The sequence below is a fragment of the Bidens hawaiensis genome, unplaced genomic scaffold, assembly GCF_021521415.1.
Source record: "Bidens hawaiensis isolate Kalapana, Puna unplaced genomic scaffold, B.hawaiensis_p1.1 tig00020885_1, whole genome shotgun sequence".
NCBI lineage: Eukaryota > Viridiplantae > Streptophyta > Magnoliopsida > Asterales > Asteraceae > Bidens > Bidens hawaiensis.
In genome coordinates this window covers 363,005-384,615 of record NW_027493212.1, presented here as the reverse complement: position 1 = coordinate 384,615, position 21,611 = coordinate 363,005, and the positions used below count along the sequence as shown (strand labels likewise).

Here is a 21,611-nt window from a genome sequence, read left to right as displayed (position 1 = left end):
TTGTTGGTCGCCCCTTTCGATTTTCATTCAGGCATTTGAAAGCAATTTTAGAGAATACTTCTAACGAGTCTGGCTTCATTTGCTCAACGAGACTGGGGAAGATGATGTCGTTTAACTTTCCCTTTCCGTAATAAATATTAACCAATCTAGAGAGAGGCATATGCTTGCCATCATAATTCCCAATTATCGCGAGCCTCCCACACAATACTTCAAATAGTACAACGCCAAAAGAATACACATCAGATTCTTTTGTTAACACTTGAGTACTTGCATATAGCGGATCCACATAACCATGTGTGCCACAAGCCAATGTGTATAGAAAAGTATATGGCTGATTTTTTAGACCTATTTTGGACAATCCAAAATCTGAAATCTTAGCTTTCCAGTTAGCATCTAACAATATGTTAGAACTTTTTACATCACGATGTAGCACGCGATGTCCCATACCCACACTGCTGTGAAGGAACTCAAGTCCACGAGCCGCACCAAGACATATTTGAAGACGTTGCTCCCACGTGAGCTGTGTGGAGTCCAGATGTTTGTCCAGGCTTCCATTTTCTTCAAACTTGTAAACAAGAATTTTTTCGTGACCTTCGTCAACGAATCCAATGAGAGAAACAAGGTTGTCATGTTCGTAACTAGCAAGCATAACGATCTCCATAAAGAATTCACGATCACCTTGACCGCTTTTCACATCTAACCTCTTTACAGCCACGGTGGTACCTGGCTCACTGGAATGATGAGTCCGAGGGAGTTGACCTTTGTACACACTCCCAAACCCTCCACGACCGATGAAATTTTGTGGACCGAAGTTGTCAGTGGCTGAAATGATGTGATCAAGTGGGATCTTTAGGTGGGCTAATTCTTCAAGGTCAGACATGATATGTAAATTTGTAATAAACTTATGAACAAGAATCTGAAGATGAAAGAAAATGGCAACTGCGATCCCATGTGATTACTTTAAAAAATGATTGACTATGTATATAATACTAGGAATAATTGGGGACAAAAGCATAATTAAATAATTATTTATTATATATAATTTTAATATTGGTTGTATAATTTTCGTGCAATGAACATTGACAAGTTCCAATTTCAACTCTTACTCTTGTTTATAGAATGTGTAGTATAAAATATAAAATGATCACTTAGGTGACACAAGCAGTGAAGTTTTATTAGTTGAAACTAAGCTTATGTGTGAAAAGATGATTTTGCCCCTAGACTCACATTTACTTGACAGAAGCTAACAGAGATAGGGGTTGTTTGGTTCATTCAGATCTGAATGAACCTTTGTCCCATTCGGCAACAACAATAAGTCTGAATGATTCATACATAATTTTAACCATTCAGATGTTTTATTGTTTGGAACCAAACAGTCTGAGTCTGAATGAATCAGATGTTTACATCTGAATGGTTCCATTCAGATGTAAACAAACAGCTCCTTAGTCGGTTAGGCTCAAAGTGCATCACATCAACAACGTAAGAGTTGCATGTGACTTAAATTCGATAGTGAGGTTGCAAAATACATCCGTCTGTTAACAACATGGGTGCCAAAGGTACTTAATTCTTAAAGCTTTAAGAAATCAAAATGACTAAAAATAAGAAAAGCAAATGATTGTTTCTCTATCCTGATATATCTTAAGAAGGTTGCAAATCATAGTTGGAGGTAGGGTTGTAAACGAACCAAACGTTCGGTGAACTGTTTGTGAAACGTTCGACGGGAAGTTCGTTTATGTTCGTTTATTTATTAAACGAACGAACACCGACAAAAAATTTGTGTTCGTTTAATTAAACGAACGAACATGAACACATGTTCCGTTCATTCATTTATGTTTATGAACGTTTGTTTATGTATTAATATAAAATAATTAATTATTATCTGGATGAGTTATCTAATTAAAGGATTTATATTTTTTTTATTTGTGTTCATTGAAGTGTTGTTCGTTTATGTTTGTTGTGTTCACTTACATTTGTGCATCTATATTCATTTATGTTCGATTTGTTTACAGACTTTCATTATTCACATTGATTAATACGTCGTTCTCAATCTCTAGGCTCTGTTGATTTTATTTGTGTTCGCTTGTGTTCGTGAACCGTTCGTGAACACATTTATTTCCTTAATGAACGAACACGAACATAAAATCTCGTTCGGTAAGTGCTCGTGAACCGTTCGTGAACACATTATTTCCTTAACAAACGAACACGAACAAGACCTTGTTCGTGTTCGTTCGGTTCGTTTATAGCCCTAGTTGGAGGGTGTTTGGGATTCCTTATTTTGCCTCCTTATAATTTTTCATTAAGTTAATAAGTTACAAAAGTGTAACTTATGGAACTTTTCCTCTCGCAATATAAGCAATTCCAAACACCTTATTACTTTTCAATAAGTTTATAAGTTAGTGAAAATAAGCAATCCCAAACACTCCCGAAGTGATGAACAAACGGATTGTTTGGGCCATTGATTTTGAGCCTGCACAAGCACAACTAGGTAGCGTCATCTTGGGCCGATGGGCTTGTTATTCAAGAATCCAGGATCGTATCGTAATGCAATTCAATGCGACAAACAATTATACAAATCCACAATTTGTTACAACATATGAGTATTTCGTGATTTTCCTTTTATCACATCTTTCTAAAGTATAAAACTACCATAGTCCTATGATATCCTATGTATGAAAATCAACCAAATCAAGCTACCATAGTCCATAGATACAGCTACCGGCCTACCGCCTACGACCCCACGTGCCTACTTCAAACCCCACACTTCACTTATTTTTTTTCATTTATTAGCGTTTGCAACCACCTCACCCAATATCTGTGTAAATTTTCTCGAGAATGAAGTCAACCGTCTATATTGATAATTTGACGTTGCTGCAAACAAGAAACCCACCATTTTTCAAACTGAGACCATAAAATATCAAGCCTTAAGCATCACTTGTATGTCATTTGTAACTTGCAACAGAAACTAGGGGTGTTTACGGTTTGGTTCGAAACCGTCAAACTGGTCATTGATTTGGTTTCACGGTTGTTTTTTTCAAGTTTCAGTCAGTCGGTTTCAACATTTTCAAATTGTAGTGAATGATTGGGTTTACGATTTCTATAAAAAGCCAACCGTATAAAACCGGGTCGTATAAATTATATTATGTATACCAATAACTAGGTAGATTCCCGGCGCGTTGCGCCAGGTTGATGTTATTAACAGTTGTACAACTTATCAAACTGTGTGGTGCGAATGCGAGTTTAGATGAATTCGATCGGTGTCAGGCTACGAAAGTGGAAACTAAAAAAAACTTTGTTAAGACCCAAATACAACAAATTAACATTACAAAACCACGTATTAAAGCAAAACATAAAATCATCCACACCTAAATATACAACAATTTAATAAATTTATGATATAAAAAATGCGGCAAACAAAAAAATAAGCACGTTGCAGTTGCGAATTAATACGAATTCGTTTATTCCGAAATCAACAGACAAAAAAACCCCGGTAAAAAGATCGCGTGCTGCATTCGCAAACTGACGTGAATTTGGTCGGAATCAACGTTGTCTACACTAAATCATACAAAGAAAACCACGCATTGTGGTGGTTAACTGACACGTGTTCGGTCGGGTATCAGATTACGACATCGAAATTAAAGTAATAAGTTAATTCGTCCAAAACCCAAAATACAACAAATTAACATATTTAAACAAAAAAAGGCTGTGAACACCAAAAATATACGCGTGTTGCGGCTACGAACTAACGCGAATTCCCCCATAATACGACATACAAAAAAAATCGCATTGAAAGAACCGCATTGCGACCACGAGTTGATACAAATTCAGCCAGAATCATTTGACAGTGTTAACATTAAATAAAACTCACGTTTTATGACAACATACTGACGCAAATTCAAAACAAAAACACATAAAAAGCAAAAAAAAAGGTCGACCAACCACATGATTACGTCGCCAAACTTCTCTTTTATTATATATAATAATTGTGTCAAATATATAAACAGGTAATGCAACAAATATATTAATTTATATTGATCTATTTTCGCCTACTATGTCACTAATTATTTTGAAAACTAGTTATCTTGATGAATTTAGTTATAGTTATCTTGATGTGTTTTCATATTTCTCGACAACTTGTGTTTAACGTGACAGTGGGAAAATTGTATTTTAATATGATAATATCTTAAACTTTTGCAAATTATTCACAACCCAACAGGTCCTAAGCATGAAACTAAACCAGAATCAAACAGTAACTTACAGTTTGACATGGTTCAATTTAAGAGTTTAACGGTTTAGTTTTGGTTACAAGAATTAAAAGCCGTTACTAATTGTTTGTTTCACAATTTAACCCCAAAATCATGAAAACCGAACCGTAAACACCTCACCCTAAAACCTAAAACCCAGATACTCATACGCTGACGCCTTTAAAATTCATGAAATCACACTTTGCACCCTTAATTAATTCTTCCATCAGATCACCTATACATACAACAAGACCTTATTAATAATACCCATTAACCGCTCCAACCAGATCTCAACCATTATCCGAAACATGAAGATCACCGTTACTGTTACTACCCGGAGCGGCAGAGAATTAATCAACGGTGGCCTTGTTCTCGACAACTCTGTAAGTTCAATTTCATTTCAATTACTCTGTATTATATTATTTTAAGGTTTTGATATTTAGTATTTACTATGGACTTTCCAGGCTACTGTTGCTGATTTGCAGGAAGCAATTCATAACCAAAGTAAGTTTTACTCATTAACTTTATCAAATACAATCCAAATTATACACGATTGACCCATTATGGATCTAATACAATCGAGGGAATTCAGTTATCGATCGAAAACCATAAAAACGAATACGGGTGAACAAACCTGTGTATTTAGTTATTTTTATAAAATCAATAATAAAAAATTAAAAACCTTGTGGCTAAACTTTAAAGTACAAAAAATGTGTGGTCTATTTATAAAAACGAAAGCTTTACTAATTTTAGTTCTTAAAAAATCTTTGTGGCCATAACTGTAAAAAACAAAACATTTGTGGTCAATTTAAAAAATATAAAAATGGTTTACTGTTCATTGCACAGATCTACGAACACCAATAATAATATAGATATTGTTAAGTTTATAAAGTTTGTACACAAAACATATTAAGGAAAGATAGAATTGATAATTAGTAGATAGTTGGGAACCAAATGAATCACCTTTAAGCCGTTGAATCATATGTCAATGGATTGTAGAGGACAAAGGCCAAAAGTGGTTCCTTTCGTTCATAATTATCAGGGCCGTCTCCGAGAATTTAAATACCTCGGCCGAGCCAAAATAAAAGGCCCGTAGGCCTTAACGAAAAATTTTTATTTGCTAACGTACATGGATAAAACTTTTATCAATCGATTTATTATAAACAGAAACCATTTTGAACATTTAATTATCTCATAAAATTTTGCAAATAACCTTATTTTTAACACCAAAAAACATATATATGTAACGTGTATAAAAAAAGTTTGTGCCATGGCCGATGGTGCGGCTTGCACACCCTCCGAGCCTCCCCTGATAATTATTAAGCAGTACTCATTTCATGTATTTGTTTAAGGACTTTTATATAGTCAAAACGTATATTTTCTTACGCGTATTTTTTTAAACAGTCAAGAAATACTATCCTTCTCGACAACGTCTGACCCTGCCCCTAGAACTGGGCTCAAAGAAGCCCGTTGTTCTTCAATCCAAAAAAAGCCTTAAAGACTACACGAATGGAAATAATGACACCATAACCGTAGTGTTCAAGGATTTGGGCCCGCAAGTTTCATATCGCACACTTTTCTTTTTCGAGTACTTGGGCCCATTAATCCTCTACCCCGTCTTCTACTACTACCCAGTGGTGTACCAATTTTTCGGGTACAAAGGTGAACGGGTCATCCATCCGGTTCAAACATACGCGCTATATTATTGGTCTTTACACTACTTCAAGCGGATCATGGAGACGTTTTTCGTGCACCGGTTCAGTCACGCAACTTCACCACTTTCAAATGTGTTTAGAAACTGTGCTTATTATTGGACTTTCGGGTGTTACATTGCTTATTATGTTAATCATCCGTTTTACACGCCTGTAAGTGATCTTCAAATGAAAGTTGGATTTGGGTTCGGGTTGGTTATGCAAGTTGCAAACTTGTATTGCCACATCATACTAAGGAATCTTAGGAGCCCGAGTGGGAATGAAGGATACCAGATTCCACGTGGGTTTTTGTTTAATATTGTGACGTGTGCGAATTACACTACCGAGATTTATCAGTGGTTGGGGTTTAATATTGCAACACAAACTGTTGCGGGTTATGTGTTTCTTGTGGTTGCTGCTTCCATTATGACTAACTGGGCGTTGGCTAAACATCGGCGGCTCAGAAGGGTAATTTTCTTGACCTTTTTAGTTGTGTTTTAATTTAAACTAGTCAAATTTGGTTTAATTATAAATACTGGCTCTGATACATGTTATGGTGTTTCTGTTGTGGCAGCTATTCGATGGGAAGGAAAGAAGACCGAAGTACCCTCGTCGATGGGTAATACTGCCCCCATTTCTGTAAGCGAGTACGAACATGGGTTGTGTGTCGTTTTCAATGGCTCGGATTTATTGGCTAGATTTGTATCATGAGTTTGTTTTTAGTCAACATATGTTTTACTTGTTTAGCACTTTTGTTCCTTTTGAATTGTGAATCATACCATGTGTACTTCATGCATAAGACTTTTGAAAATTTAGATGATTTGTATTTGCTAGTTTGAGTCTTTCTTTTGTGTTTACTTCCACAAACTATGAAATCTTCCAACTACACCAAGTTGGTAAATACTTTTTCCAACTACACCCTTTTGGTAAAAAAATATAATAAAAAAATATATAAAAAATACATAAAAACTTGTTTAATACACATCTTTATAATCAGATTTAAATATAAATCTGAATTTAAAAAATTCGTTCAAATATAAATTTAGACTTTATACCTTAAAGTAATTAGATCTCTGTGAAGACATTCAAAGAGTGAAAGAGGCAGAAACACAAGTTCAAAGCCAAAAGTTTAACACAGGCAGAATAGATTAGCACATTAGTATAACTATATCACTCAGTGTCTCCAAGACCAAATAGTCTCCTTGTATACAGTTTTCCATGAGATTTCTTCAAATACAAAACACCGGGTCTAGTTAAAGTGACTACATGACTAACGTTTGAATCAAGACTTTAGTGATTGTATTCTGAAAACCAGCCATCATGAACTAGTTTTTCGAGTTGAATTTCGAGTCCTTATTTAAACACTGAACACCCATAGTTGACAAACCGCTCTAGAAATCAAAATCAAAAAACAAACAACTAAACAAAGAGACAAACTAAGAACTAGAAATCATATACAGAAACTTATAACCGAATTTTACACGTTTATTGATATAGGGTAATCGTTTCTTGGGTTGAATATTAAATGTCAAAATTTGAAGTCTTATTAGAAACTCTTTTTTAATTGTGCTTCTCTCTCTAAGTCTCTATATGTATATACATGCAGTGTTTGTGTAGATATGTAATTATGTGTGTGTGTGTGTATAACACAAAATAAAATGCATAACTTGAACTCGAACATCGACTCGAAAATCAAAAATTCGTATTCAATTCAAACTTAAGAGTTTTTCGAGTCCGACTCGAATACTAAACACCCCTAAATCAAACGATCAAGTACAATCAAAACCACAATTATTATGTTTTAAAGAATTTGGATATTCAAAGATCGGGTGAGCTTCAGATGACTGTGAAAAGAACATACAACAAATAAACACGAAATTAAAACATAATATCAGAGTAACGACAATAGGGTTTTAAAAGACAATAACATTACTTGTGATTAGATCTTCTTTTGAATGTGTTTCTATAACAATAGCAACTGCTAAAGCTAATCCAAATATTAAAGCTATAATAACAACTGTTAATTCAAGCATCGTCAACCATCCCATCTCTCCCTCCAAAACTAAACTCCTAAATATGGATAGTGTAGGCAAACTTGTTACTACGGTCAAGAATAGATATCTTTTTTCTGTAACAAGGAATATACAGCCCGTCTAGCTCAGTTGGTAGAGCGCAAGGCTCTTAACCTTGTGGTCGTGGGTTCGAGCCCCACGGTGGGCGAAGTTTTTTAATTTGAGATTTCGAGAAATGATTTACGCGAACGTAGCGTACTATTCATGAATCGCTCAGCATAAGGTTCGTTTATTTAATAGTAATACACACCCTGTTTTTACCCCAGATTTGAAACTTTTGGCTTAATTACATTTAGGTCTCTCATAGGTATTCAAATTTGACCCGAAATTTAACGTGTGTTACAAAATATGTTTAAGGTTACCAACATGCCAAAGAATTTATCAATTATATAGAGAACAAACCCAGTAAACGTGGTCAAGAACTTGGATACATGAAAGGATCATATTTTCAAACTGTGTTATATTTTAACTGTGTTTGTAAAATCAACATAAAGTTCAAAATGGCAAGTTATAATTTAAAGATCATACTTTCACACAAGACTTAAACAAAGCCATTTATTCAAATTTCAAACTTCAAAGTTCCCGATTCGTTGTTGACCCAACTTAAACCAGAAACCGATCCGATCCTTAGTTTGGTTTACTTCTAACAATTAACATGATAGCCTATAATTACATTTGAAGAAATCAATCCACCAAAGCAGTAGTCTTCAAACAGCAGCCAATGGCATCGATGTACTCGCCCGCACGACCATAAAACCCATCAAACAACCCCACGTCCCATGATCCTGAAAAACGATTGGCTTCGTGAGTGTAAGGTCCATACTTCTTTTTGTTTGTCGTAACACACAAACTAGTGACCAAACCGGGTGTTTTTAGGAACCAGAACTGGGTAGGAACGGGTTTCGGGTATGGTCAACAAAAGTCAAAACCGGGTCAGATAGGAACCATTTCCTGGTATTTGACCGGGTTTACCAGGTAGGATAGGGTCGGGTTTTTCCGGTTCCGGTTCCGCCGGGTCCAGGTCGATTCCGGTACCGGGTACATTTCCGGGGAGAAACTCAAAACCCGGTCTGTACCCACGGGTAGGGTCGGGTCGGGTCTAGTTCCGGGTAGGAACCGCCAGGTCGGGCCTGGAACCGGTTTTGGGCAATTGGGTCTATTCATAATAAACCTGATTGTCCAAAGGCCCAAGACAAAGTAAACCACCCCAGAAATTTTAAAACCCGGACCAAAAAAAGAGCTAGGAATTATGGTCTCTAGTCTCTACGAACTCCTTGGGCTGGACAGGAACTTAGTGGGTCTGGGTCTGTCTCATAAGAACTGGGGGAAACCCGCGATGCCTAAGGGAAAAAAAAAATAGTGTCGAGGCTTCTAGTTGGCACTTAATCATATTCATTGTCTTATTGAACAAAGTATAAAAGACATAAATGTATAATGATTCTTAATATTTTTTGTGTTCTTGACTTTTTAAAATGTAAAACATATCCTTTGGTTTTATTTGAAATCCACATTTTCCTTCCAATTTGTTCGGGTACCATAACCCGAAATTGCTTGCCGAATCAGGGTAGTTGCTAGGTTGTTGGTGAGTCATTATATGAACAGGAATGGCTGAAGATCGAAAAATCATAATCACAGTTTTCATCCGTCATGAATCTTTCTTGTTTTTTTCAAAGTATTCAGAATCTCTCGTTTTGTTTCTCTTGATCGCTGTAGTTGGCTGTTTATTTTCAATTTTTCTTTCGGTTTATTAAGAACTGATCGATTCATCATAGATTGTAGCGATCCGTTGTTTGAGAGATTTCTAAATCCAAAATCGAAATTCAAAAAGTCAGAGGTTGCTTTTTAAACATAAAATTTGTTATACATTATTGACTTTTGTTGCAATATATACGTGTCTTGAAATATTAATAGATAAGTTGCATATTACTTCTCAAATTGTATAAAGTTTTCAGAGTGATTGATATCGTAATTCAAACGGTTGGAGTTGACTTCTCAAACATATAATTTTAATTTGTGTACGACTTTGTTGCAATGACTTTGTTGCGATATTTATAACATAACGGACTTACAGTACCGAATCAATAACATTACAACATGTATTTACGTTGCATGAACAGATTATCAAAAACATTACAATATGTCTAATAAGCAAGGAGCTAAAAATTAATAACCTGCTCATACAACGTAAAAACATATCGTAATGTTTTTGGTTTGGTAATGAAAGTCCGTTAGTGGGTTAAAAAACATCTTTGTTTTTAGACTTCAATTCACCTTTATTTAACATGGTTGGAAGAAATGATTTCTTTAAATATGTGAGAAAGAAAAAACAGTTTGTTATACATAATTAAAATTTATGTGACATAGCATGAGAATTGTATAAATATTTCAGATAAGCAAAAAAAATTAAATAAAGATATATGTTTTTTACTTTAATTATAGAGGTAGAAATGAATGCTCTAAGGCTGTGTGTAATGGGGCGTTGGATTGGGTGAAATGGGGCGAAGAGGGGCGAGAACCCCCCCCCCCCCCCCCCGCGATATGTGGGCGAAAAGGGGCGGGGGCGGGGTTAGTTTGCCGCCTGGTTTGTGTTAAAAATAATAATATTTTATTATTCTTACCGTTGTCAAACGGTCAAATATAAAAAAAATTATTTAATTTAAACAATATATATATATACACATACACCCTACTTCTCCATTTTATATCCATTTTATACACAAATCATACCCAAATTCTTACAAAAAATTAACAAAATGAATCCTAGAAACAACCCCAACCAACCGAACTACCAATTCCTTGGTTTCGGTCAAACGTATGGTTCGCAATCGAGCCAACCGAACCAACCGAACTTACAATGGAACCCGATGAATCCGTATCAAATTTCCGACCCGAACCTAAACATGTACGCCAACTATCTCAGCCCCCAAAACACAATGCCGGCGTTCGGGTCTACACCACCGGAGTCGGAGCCGGTGACAGTACCGGATACGCAAACGTCACAGGCCTCCGGTTCAAGCAAAAAGCCGACCCGTAAACACAAAAAAAAAAACAACCGGGGGAGTTGATGGCGCAACGTGATCCATATAAGCATTGGAGCGAGGAGGAGGGGGTGGCCCTTGCAAAGGCTTGGATCGTCATTTCGAAGGATCCCGACGTCGGTAAGCTTTTTAATATTAAGTATTTATTAAAAATGTATTTAGTTTTTATTAAAATATATACTAATTGTGACAAATAATTTAAATTTGTAGCTAACTTTCAAGCCACCGGGGTATTTTGGAAGAAAATATTTGAAGCTTGGCTCGAGATAACCAATAAACTCGAAGACTACCGGGGAAAAGAAGCGGTTCAAGCCCACTGGAAGGGGCTTAACGCCGATTGTCAAAAATTTGCCGGCATAATTAATCGGTTGCAGGGGGCCCGGCTAGCGTAGCGGGCATAACGACGGCGACATTATAACTCAAGCCTTGAGCGACTTCGAGCTCAGGGCCAAACTTTTGAGTGGCCCGGTAAACCGTTCAAGTATTTGAATTGTTGGAAAAAACTATGCGGTTGCGCGAAATGGGCCGGGGAACCAACCGTTCATGTCGCCCGACGAGCCAGCTCATCCCGACAATCAAAAAGGTCGAAGACATCGTCGTCGACAAATCCAAGCACACCAAACACACCCTCCAATGCTCGTAGCTTCTTCCTGGACGACACGGTAAACTTGTACTTATATGCAATACCGAAATAAGTCGGGTAGTGCCCGCATCTCTTGCCTTAAAGGTTTCACTGCTCTAACTAGGGTATCCCGCAGAAAGAAGTCAACTAGAATGCAAAATCCACCTCGTCAAAATGGCAGTTACGGACTAATGTACTTGAGCCTATTTTCTCGATCGAGAAATGGCATTCTTTTATGCGCTTTATCGCTAACAAGCAAGCAGTCCCTAGCTGGCTATCCGTCATGAACTCGAAGAAGTGCAACAAGACCAGTACCGAACTGGGATTGCCTCTCTTTCAATCTTCGGAAGTTACTTTGTATCCCTTTTTAATGCAATATCCTCAATCAGATCTGTACGATGCCATCTGCTCTGTCCCAATCTCCGGTCAATGATTGAGTCCGAACTCACCTAAAACGGCATAGAAGGGCAAATCTACCTAGTCAAAACTCTTGTTTAGGAGCCCCTGAATTCAAGCTTCCTCGCCTTCACTCTATGAGTTCGGTTGCTTTCCTGGCTCGCCTTCACTCATATCATAGGGTTGTGTTCAGTACGATCTTTAGCCTTTCTTCGTAAGATCCTGAGAACTGAAATGCCTAAAGGCGGTGTTCAAGTCAGAAACGCGATCTTCTAGGGCAGGAATTCTTATATGCTAATTGCCTGAAATCCCTCTCATTTTATCAATAAGGGAGAGGTTAGGAGATAGCTCTTAGCCTGTTGGTTGCTTGCCTGTGACTTGACTTCCTCGTACTCCTTCTCCTAGAAAGCGACTTCTTTCATTCCTCGACAGCTAGGTCTTTGCCGACTCTTAGCTTTCTAGGCGGGTTGGTGTTCAACCTTCATTCAATAGGGCTATCTATCCGAAAGGTCTTAATAAAAGAATCCCTGTAATAGAAGTTCATTCCTTAAATACCTTCCTAATCAGTAAGAAGATTTTAATATACCCGACGACGATGAGGTAGAGGAGTTGCCTCGACCACGCGGGAGATCGAGGAAAAATAAGGGGGAAGGTTCGTCGTCAACACGATTCAATACGGAGCCCGTTGAAATAAACGAGTTGGTCGGTCGTTTGGAAACAAATGCCATCGTAATTGGAGCCGACCTTCGAGCATCCAACAAACAACAAGAAAAGCTGAACCAGACGTTGGAATTAAAACAAATGAAAGACGACTACGAATCCCTCAAAGCGGAGGGGTTTCACGAGGATGCCGCATTATTGTTTCAACGCCGACGTGAAAAAATGCGCGAATATTACGGATATTAGTTTCTTTTTTTTTTATTTTTTTCTTTAGTTATGTTTTTTAATATTTTTAGTTATGTATTTTTTTTAGTTATGTTTTTTTTGTATTTCTTTTTATTTTTAATGCATTTTTATTTAATTATTTAAATAAATTAGTTTTTAATTAATTAGTTTAATTATAAAAAGAAAATAATAAAAAAGACACTATGAGCCCAACTTGTAGCCCCTACACCATTACACCCCAAAAACAAATTTCTACTCCATGCTGACTGGGCGCCACGTATCACAATTCGCTCCCTAATTGTAGCTCCTCCACTACACATGGCCTAAATATAGTTATATAAATATTTTAGACTGTGAAGAGAAACACATGATTTAGTTAATGTTTTATTGCTATGCATGCCCCTATTTATCACATGTTACTCATTAAAGTTACCCACCAATAAAACCTTGTGTTTTCTCACGTTATAATGTCAATTGTTAAGTCGTTTTCATCCCATACATGGTAAGTAGAAAGTTAATCTTACCATGAATAGATCAAAATAGATGTTGCACTATAATATTTAAGCAAACACAATATTGTTAGTATTCACAGCTCCATTTTCTTTGGAAAACTATTGTTTGTGGCACTCTATTTTTATTCCCTTAGATTTCATTTTTAAAGGAATCTCATCACCTTTATTTCCTTTATCAAGAAAATCAAGATAGTCATTTCAATCGGAGACCCAAAGTGGACTAGCGCATTCTGCCTTTTTCATAGGCACTAAGTCGCGATTAAACAAACCGCTTAAAGAACTTTAGTCTTTTCTTTGGTAAATGATGAGAACTTATACAAGTCCAACACATCACAAAAGCTAAATAAGATGAAAAAGGACAACTTAAACCATTCAGCGATAACACTCCAAATTTTAATATTATCCTATTGTTGTGAAAACTACATCATTAATTTTTTTTTATTTGAGTGGGAAGAGTAAAGTCGTTACATACCGATCACATATTCACATGTTCCCTGAAAATCTCATTTTAACATTTTGAGAACAAAACTTTGATTGAGGCTTGCATGATTGAATACACGTCAGAGAGAGCTGTTGTCCTGCCTCAGTGCCTTGGGAGTTGGGATTCTACCGACGTCTTTTAAAATATTCAAATACTTAATAAAAAGTTATTAAAAATATATAAAATTTTAACTATCAACGTCTTTTCAAATAACCAGCAGGCTTGTCCTCATGGCCAGAAACATGATAGTTGACCCGAATGTCCCGGATTCGAATCCTGATTCAGATCAGATTTTACCAGAGCATTAAAACATGTCGTGCATTCGGCCGGGGTGAGCCAACTGGGTTTTACCGAGAACGCCAAGCCAAACTAGGTTGCCAACGTGGATCCCGATCATGTTAACATAGCTGGCCTGACTGGGGTGACGGGGCGCGACGTGTTTGCGCAGTGAGATAACTTAACTGTGAAAGCCGCCGTTCAGAAAAAAAACTTCTTTTCAAATATTAACATGCCTTTCATAGTTTCACTATTCTTAATTAATACTATTAAATTGCTATTAATGTATTTACTTAAATGACCTGTAAAACAAGTCAACAAAAAAAACAAATTAAAGTTATTTACAGACTATATACGTTCTGTTTTCTAAAAAAAATCAATCAAAAAATTTTAAAAAATCCCCCAAGATACAACAAAATATTACTATTTATATTAAAAAAAAATTAAAGAACAAAAGAAAAGGGCAATACAGTAATTTCCCATCGCTAATGAGCCATAGCAGCAGCCGGAGCAAAATTAATACTTCTTTGATTAGGCAAAGCAAGCATCGCCGTATGATCCATAAAATCATTCAGCGCCACAACATATTCCAAAATTACCCTCAAATCATCCGCACACTTGAACCCAAGTGATCCGGTTCGCCTAACCGCATAAACATAAAAAGTAATGCACCCTTTTCTAAACTTGAACCGGGCCATTTCGCACCCGGTCAAGTTTTTAATAAGTTTCCGGTTCACATCCCCTAAGGGAATCTCCGTGGGCCACAGGGGGTCCAAGGAGGATTTTAAATTTTCGGATTCAAATACGAATATAATAATCTTGGAGTTTTTGGTGCCGAGGCCGAGGGTGAGGGTGTGCCATGCATGGTGGGCCAGGATGGTGAAGTTGGTGGGGATGAATGCGGTGGTGGAAGGGAATAATATTGTGGGTTGGAGGGATAAGAGGCGTGGCAGTTCGTGGTGGCGGGCGCGGCGGACGGTGAAGGATTTGATCAAGAGTTGACCGCCGAAACGGAGGCCTTTGACTTCTGATGAGGGTTTGAAGGTGTAATCATTTGATGGGTGTTTGTGTTTTGGTTTCTTTTTTTTGGATTTTGGTGATTTTTCATCCATCGGTTGGTGGTGGTTGACGGTGGTTGTGGTGGTGGTGATGAGAGAGAGGTTGGTGGAATGGGTGTTTTTGTTTTGTTGAATTTGAATAATGATTTGTGATTATGAATGAATGGCTTTTTTTTTTCTGGCTTATTTTTGAAGGAAAAAAGTACGCTTTTTAATTAATTTTAATTTTAATGGTTTGTTGAATTTTTGAATGTATTTTGGTGTAAGTATTAAATGAAGGGAAACATATCTGTCATAACTTCCAATCATTTAAATATTATGATACATTGATAGTTTGATACTCGGTATATATTTTTTTTTTTGAAAATTGACTTTCATTAAAAACAAACACAACCAACGACTATTAACAAGACGGAGAAAGACGCTGAAATCCAAAAACCAAAAACAACAATCACGTTACATCAAATAAACACCATCTTTTCCAATCCACTACCCCTATCTTAAATCTATTTTTGTACCAAAGAAAACAATCACGTTACATCAAATAAACACCATCTTTTCCAATCCACTACCCCTATCTTAAATCTATTTTTGTACCAAAGAAAACCCAAAGATTTTATATCCGCAACCATTTCTACCACCTTAGTGTTCTTGCCCGAAAAAATCTTTTCATTCCTAGCCCGCCAAATCCTCCAACAAGTAATGACGACAATTCCATGAATAATCAATCTCTTGTTCCCCGTCGCACCACAAACCTTATGCACTTCCACCAAATCATTGACATGAAAAACAAAAGATGGATGTTGCACCATGAACCAATCGCATTCCAAACGGCCATAGAAATGAAACACCCGGTTAACAAGTGCTCGAGCGATTCCTCATTACTCTCACATAAAGCGCAACTATGATCATCACAATGCAAATGACGTCTAGCTAAAGCCTGCTTGGTTGGAAGACTATCCAGAACGGCCCTCCACATAAAAATATTACATTTTTTCGGGACCCAATCGCTCCATTGGAAACCGAAACTCCCAGCATCCACAACGGACCGCACCATCCATCTTTTAATCGCCGAAACCTCGAACTCTTTGCAGCTACCAACCGCCCAAGACCATGAATCTTCACGGTCAACCATCACCACCCCTTGAAGGAGATCTTCCAACTCTTGCTTCTCGATCACCTCCTGTTGGGAGCAAGGAGCTCTAAGCCAATCCCACACAATGCGACGAGAAGATCCAGTGACCACCAACCGATCTGCTAACAAGACATTTTTATGTTTTTCTACCGCATATAAGGACGGATACTTGTCCATAATCGGCGCCGAACCCAACCACAAATCCATCCAAAACCGAACTTGGCAACCATTCCCAACTGTGGCCCGGATCACTCTATTAAAACCCACACCATCAACCTTAAATTTGTTCCAAAACATAACACAATTCTTCCAAACCCCGGGAACCCCATTATTAACCGGAGCAAGCCCCCAACAGCGCGAGGACCTGTGAATAGACAACACTACTCTTCTCCACATCGCGTGATGATCATTTAGAAATCTCCCAAGCCATTTAGTAATCAGCGCTTGATTATTAACCTCTAAACGAGCGATACCTAAACCCCCTTCTTTTATAGGTTTGGTGACTACCTCCCAAGCCACCCATGACATCTTCCTCACATCATCCGAACCACCCTATAAGAACCTTCTCATCAAAGCTTCTAAATCATTGGTAACCTTCTTGGGTGCTTTAAAAAGCGAAAAATAATAAGTGGGAAGACTATCCAGCACCGATTTAATAAGGGTTAACCGACCGGCAATAGATAACGAATTAACTTTCCATTTAGATAGCCTCTTCTTGAACTTGGACACAACCGGTTCCCAATTAACCACCCTATTCATGTTAGCGCCAACCATAATCCCTAGATAAGAAAACGGGATTCTACCCGGCTTACAACCCATGAAACCAGCTTGGATATCGATCTCACCGTCTTCTACACCTACTCCAAATAACACTGATTTATGGAGATTAATCTTTAGCCCCGAACACAAGTAAAATATGCGAAGAATACGTTTCAAGTTATCAAAATTAAAAGAAGACCACTCTCCCATAATCATAGCATCATCCGCATAAAAAAGATGGGATAAAGTAGGACCTTCATTAGGAAGAGTAATACCATGAAACGCACCTATATCACAGGCTTGTTTCAACATACCTGAAAAAGCCTCCATCAGAATAATAAAAAGAAAAGGCGATAGCGGGTCACCTTGACGAATGCCTTTATGACACCCAAATTCGAATGTAGGAGATCCATTAACAAGAACAGATGATCTGGTCGCCAACAAGATACCACTAATCCAATCGCACCAGACCGAAGGAAAACCCATCTGAGAAAGAACCGACAACAAGAACTCCCAATTCACATTATCAAAGGCTTTATCGAAGTCAATCTTGAACATAAAAATTCTTCTCTCCCTCTTCTTAGCCCAAGCAATAACCTCATTAGCCACCAAAGGGCCATCAAGAATATATCTCCCGGATAAGAAAGCCGACTGATGCTCTGAGACAATCTTATTCATAACCGTTTTGAGTCGATTCACTAACACCTTCGACACAGTCTTTAAAATACAACCAGTGAGACTTATCGGTCTAAAATCCCCCAAAGAAGACGGATTGTTTACCTTAGGAATTAAGGTGATAAAAGACGAACCAACCCCCGAGCAAAAACTTTTAACCCTATGAAAATGATCAAGAATATCCGCAAAATCCTTCTCGAACAACTCCCAAAAAACCGAATGAACCTAAAATTAAAACCATCCGGCCCAGGAGCTTTGTCACCACCGTCTTCAAAAACCGCCTTCTTGATCTCATGCACGGAAAAATCACTGATCAAAAAATCCGCCTCCACCGAAGACAAGTCCGAAAACCCATATCCAATCAACCGAGGCCGATGTGTAATAGATTCTTTAAACTTACCAGCAAAGAAACGCAAAACTTCCTTTTTAATGAGAACCGGGTTTGTTTCCCACGCCCCATTCACTTCCAAACCCGGAAAATAATTTGAAGCTTTACGTTTATTAATAAAACCGTGAAAAAATCGAGAATTTTCGTCTCCATGAATCGCCCAATTACACCGAGCCTTTTGCTTCAAATCCCGGTAATAATGATTATCCAACTCGCCTAGCCGTCTTTTAATTTCGCTTAAAGACCATGTCTCTTCTTCCAACAAATCCCGGACCTCCATGGTTTGGTCCAAATCACGCAACTCTTGCTCCAATAAAACCCTTTCCTCCTTTTCTTTGGCTTTACAATCGATCGCCCATCTAGTGATAGCATCACGCAAAGCTTTAAATTTATACAATATATATACGTTTATATTGGACGTATATATATAACTATATACAGTACAGTATAAGATCTTTTAACACTTCAAAACGTTTACAATTTTACAATAAATTATGGCAGGTAAACAGACAACATGCTTCGTCAGAATTTTTTTGAATAGCAAAACTGATATAGCTAAAAATAAAGTTTTGGTTTTAGGGCCGAATAAATTATTATGCACAAGTCGTTGAACCTGTTTTGAAATTCAACAGCTTCTGGGACTAAAATCAAATGTATCAAAAGCGAAATAGATAAATACATGTTGATTCTCTAAACAAATTTTATTTATTGTTAGCAACTTTGTATGTTCTTGCCTTCAATGTTGCATGGCTCGCAACATACTCATTGTCCATGAGTCTAGCAACTTTGCCCCATAAGCGTGTTCGCTCAATGCCCATTCAAACAAAAGCATATAAGCTGATCGAAAGGTAGATCTTCCTTCGAGTAGATCCATCAGAAAGTTCACGGAAGCATACTTTTTAGTAGAAATCCCTGCATGTTTAAAAGCAATACTGAAAAACCAATGTATTTTAACAAGGCAAAGTGTTAACAAGTTTTGTGCTGTCTTGGTCTATCTTTCAGCCAGTGTCTAGGAAGTACGCTAATAGTGGATTTATAAAAATGTTTATGTATGTATAACTAGAAAGGTTTTCTATGTAACACAATCTTTCATTTAAAAAAAATAAGATAAACAATTAAACCGGTAGCTTTGATAGTTATTGATCTAGCGTGTCAACTACATTCAAAAGTATCGCCGCCTAACAAAATAAGGAAACAAACATCAGTAGCTTTGATTGGTTTTGTTATGTTATTATTGATTGTGCTTGGTTAGAAATGAATGGGCTTCATTTTTACTCGTTTCATGCCAAATCAACAACACCAATTGTTTATGATTTAACTTGTAGATATGGTGTGATTTTCTAAAACGTAATTGTAGGATAAAAGTAGTTAATTTTGTTGTTAAGTTGATGTTATCACATTTATTATACAATGAGAAACCTTTGGTTTCTAATATATAATACTTTTGTATCACACAAATAGCGACAATGAGCATTCAAGGCATAGACAATTGTAAATCAAAAGCAACTTGAGTTATACGATTATCATATTAAAAAAGAATGCATATACTTATTGTTTTAATTGTGATATTACGTTTTTTTATAATCTCCGCTATATATTTATATGTTATACGCTACATACAAGTGCTTATCAAGTTATCTTCATGATTGCCCATTGGATACATGCATTCTTCTATACTAAACAAACCTTATATTACTGATTTGGTGGTGGCTTTTCGTTAATAATTGCATCTACGTATTTATACTGATGAAGCAACTTGAGTTATATATGACAATCATCATAATTACATAAACAATGACATCTTAATTTGTTTTTGTTATATATTTATACAAAAGGGATATATTGTGCAGCCCACCTGGTTATCAAAGTTATTTCCGATTATATATCTAACTGAAAAAAGACAATACTTAATTTTTCTTCAATCATAGCTCGAATATAATATGGATACGGCTTGGCACTCAATACATTTCTGTCTACATGCATGAATGTGTACCGTATCCTTACATCATCATACATCTCTATCTATATGCATGAATCATTTAAAACCGATACGTAAAATAAAATCAATAAATTATATGAAAATATTGGCATCCAAAAAGTTAGTTGATTCTTGTTTGACCATCTACACAGAGACATAAACGTAAAACAAGTATAATTTGAATTGTGCGTGGAGTTACGAGACCCATAGGCAGTGAACAGACGTGTCTTTAGCGAGACATATCAGCTATTAGACCCGAATTCCATCTGTTAGGGTTTTAATTTCATTACTGGAAAAAAATACCTCAAATTTTAGCGATTATCAGTTCTTTTCTTTTTAGTGTAAATGTGTATATCATTATTTATGTCTTTAATTTCAATATTTATTTGAGAGTTTGTCAATTCGATTGTAAATTCGAAAATTTGTCTACACTTGCCAAAATTTTGAAATTCATGACCATCATGTATTGTTTTCGTCATTCAACTATATACCAATTTTTTTGAGAATTCTTTCTATGATGTTTTCGTGTGTCAGTGTTGCATCAGTAGACACATTTTTACGAGTTTACACTAAAACGTGGTGAAATACTAGCCTAAACATTCATGACTACGTGTGTGTCATGTTCGTGTGTATAACAAAGTATATTTGTGTGCATAACGAAGTAGATTTTCATTGTGTACATATACGTGTGTTGTTATGTATCATTATTATTTCGCCACACATGCACCTTGTTTAATTTGAAGCATTAAACCATTATTATAAACCTATTATTATTTTTTTATTGTTGGTAATTTTCCCTATTTTTTATCAACAAATAAGTCATAATAGCAATGAGAATTATGAGAAAAAAAAGGTAATAAAATAGGGTCACAAAAGCAATAAATTGAATAAGCGCATAACATGCACATCTTTTGCCTTTTGGGAATGGGTATACAAGTTGAAACAATCATTGATGTCACCCAGACTATATCTTTACCAAATTTATATTGATTTGGAATGACTCACAAAAAGTATTTGTTAACCTTTATGTCAACTATACCTATCCAGCTGTTATTACCGTTATATATGCACTTTACTATAACTAAACTTAGAAAACGGACATCTTTAGTCTTTACTTATTATTAAACAAAAAATTCTAACCTTACTTTATTAAACAAAAGACTAATCGAACCGCCTAACAACTGATTTCCTCGGAAGTTACACTCAGGATAGTTGGAGCTCGGGTGTGAGTTCTATCAAGTAAAAAGTGGATTATAAGAGGCATGCGTGTTGACCCGAAAACATTAAGTCATGATTCCAAACAACTTTACCTAATCCCGCAAACAACCATGTAAAGTTTCGTGGTACTCTTCAACCATTATAGACATCATTTTGTTCAAATCAACCCAAATTAGGTTTGTTCAA

The 21,611-nt window shown here is 36.5% G+C and overlaps 2 protein-coding genes and 1 non-coding gene across 3 annotated transcripts; 2 read left to right on the top strand and 1 right to left on the bottom strand.

The window, feature by feature from the left end:
• Positions 1-4,420: 4,420 nt before the first annotated feature.
• LOC143561894 (very-long-chain enoyl-CoA reductase-like) lies at positions 4,421-6,769 on the top strand. Its single transcript, XM_077049861.1, has 4 exons — positions 4,421-4,624; positions 4,706-4,745; positions 5,646-6,400; positions 6,507-6,769. The coding sequence occupies exons 1-4, from the start codon at positions 4,550-4,552 to the stop codon at positions 6,573-6,575; spliced, it is 939 nt and encodes a 312-aa protein (XP_076905976.1). The 5' UTR covers positions 4,421-4,549; the 3' UTR covers positions 6,576-6,769.
• A 1,310-nt stretch (positions 6,770-8,079) lies between these two features.
• On the top strand, positions 8,080-8,152 carry TRNAK-CUU (transfer RNA lysine (anticodon CUU)). Its single transcript has one exon. It is a non-coding gene; the product is annotated as a tRNA-Lys (tRNA).
• A 6,436-nt stretch (positions 8,153-14,588) lies between these two features.
• Positions 14,589-15,534, bottom strand: LOC143561893 (uncharacterized). Its single transcript, XM_077049860.1, has one exon. It carries the CDS (start codon positions 15,324-15,326, stop codon positions 14,700-14,702), a length of 627 nt encoding a protein of 208 aa, XP_076905975.1. The 5' UTR covers positions 15,327-15,534; the 3' UTR covers positions 14,589-14,699.
• Positions 15,535-21,611: the final 6,077 nt, after the last annotated feature.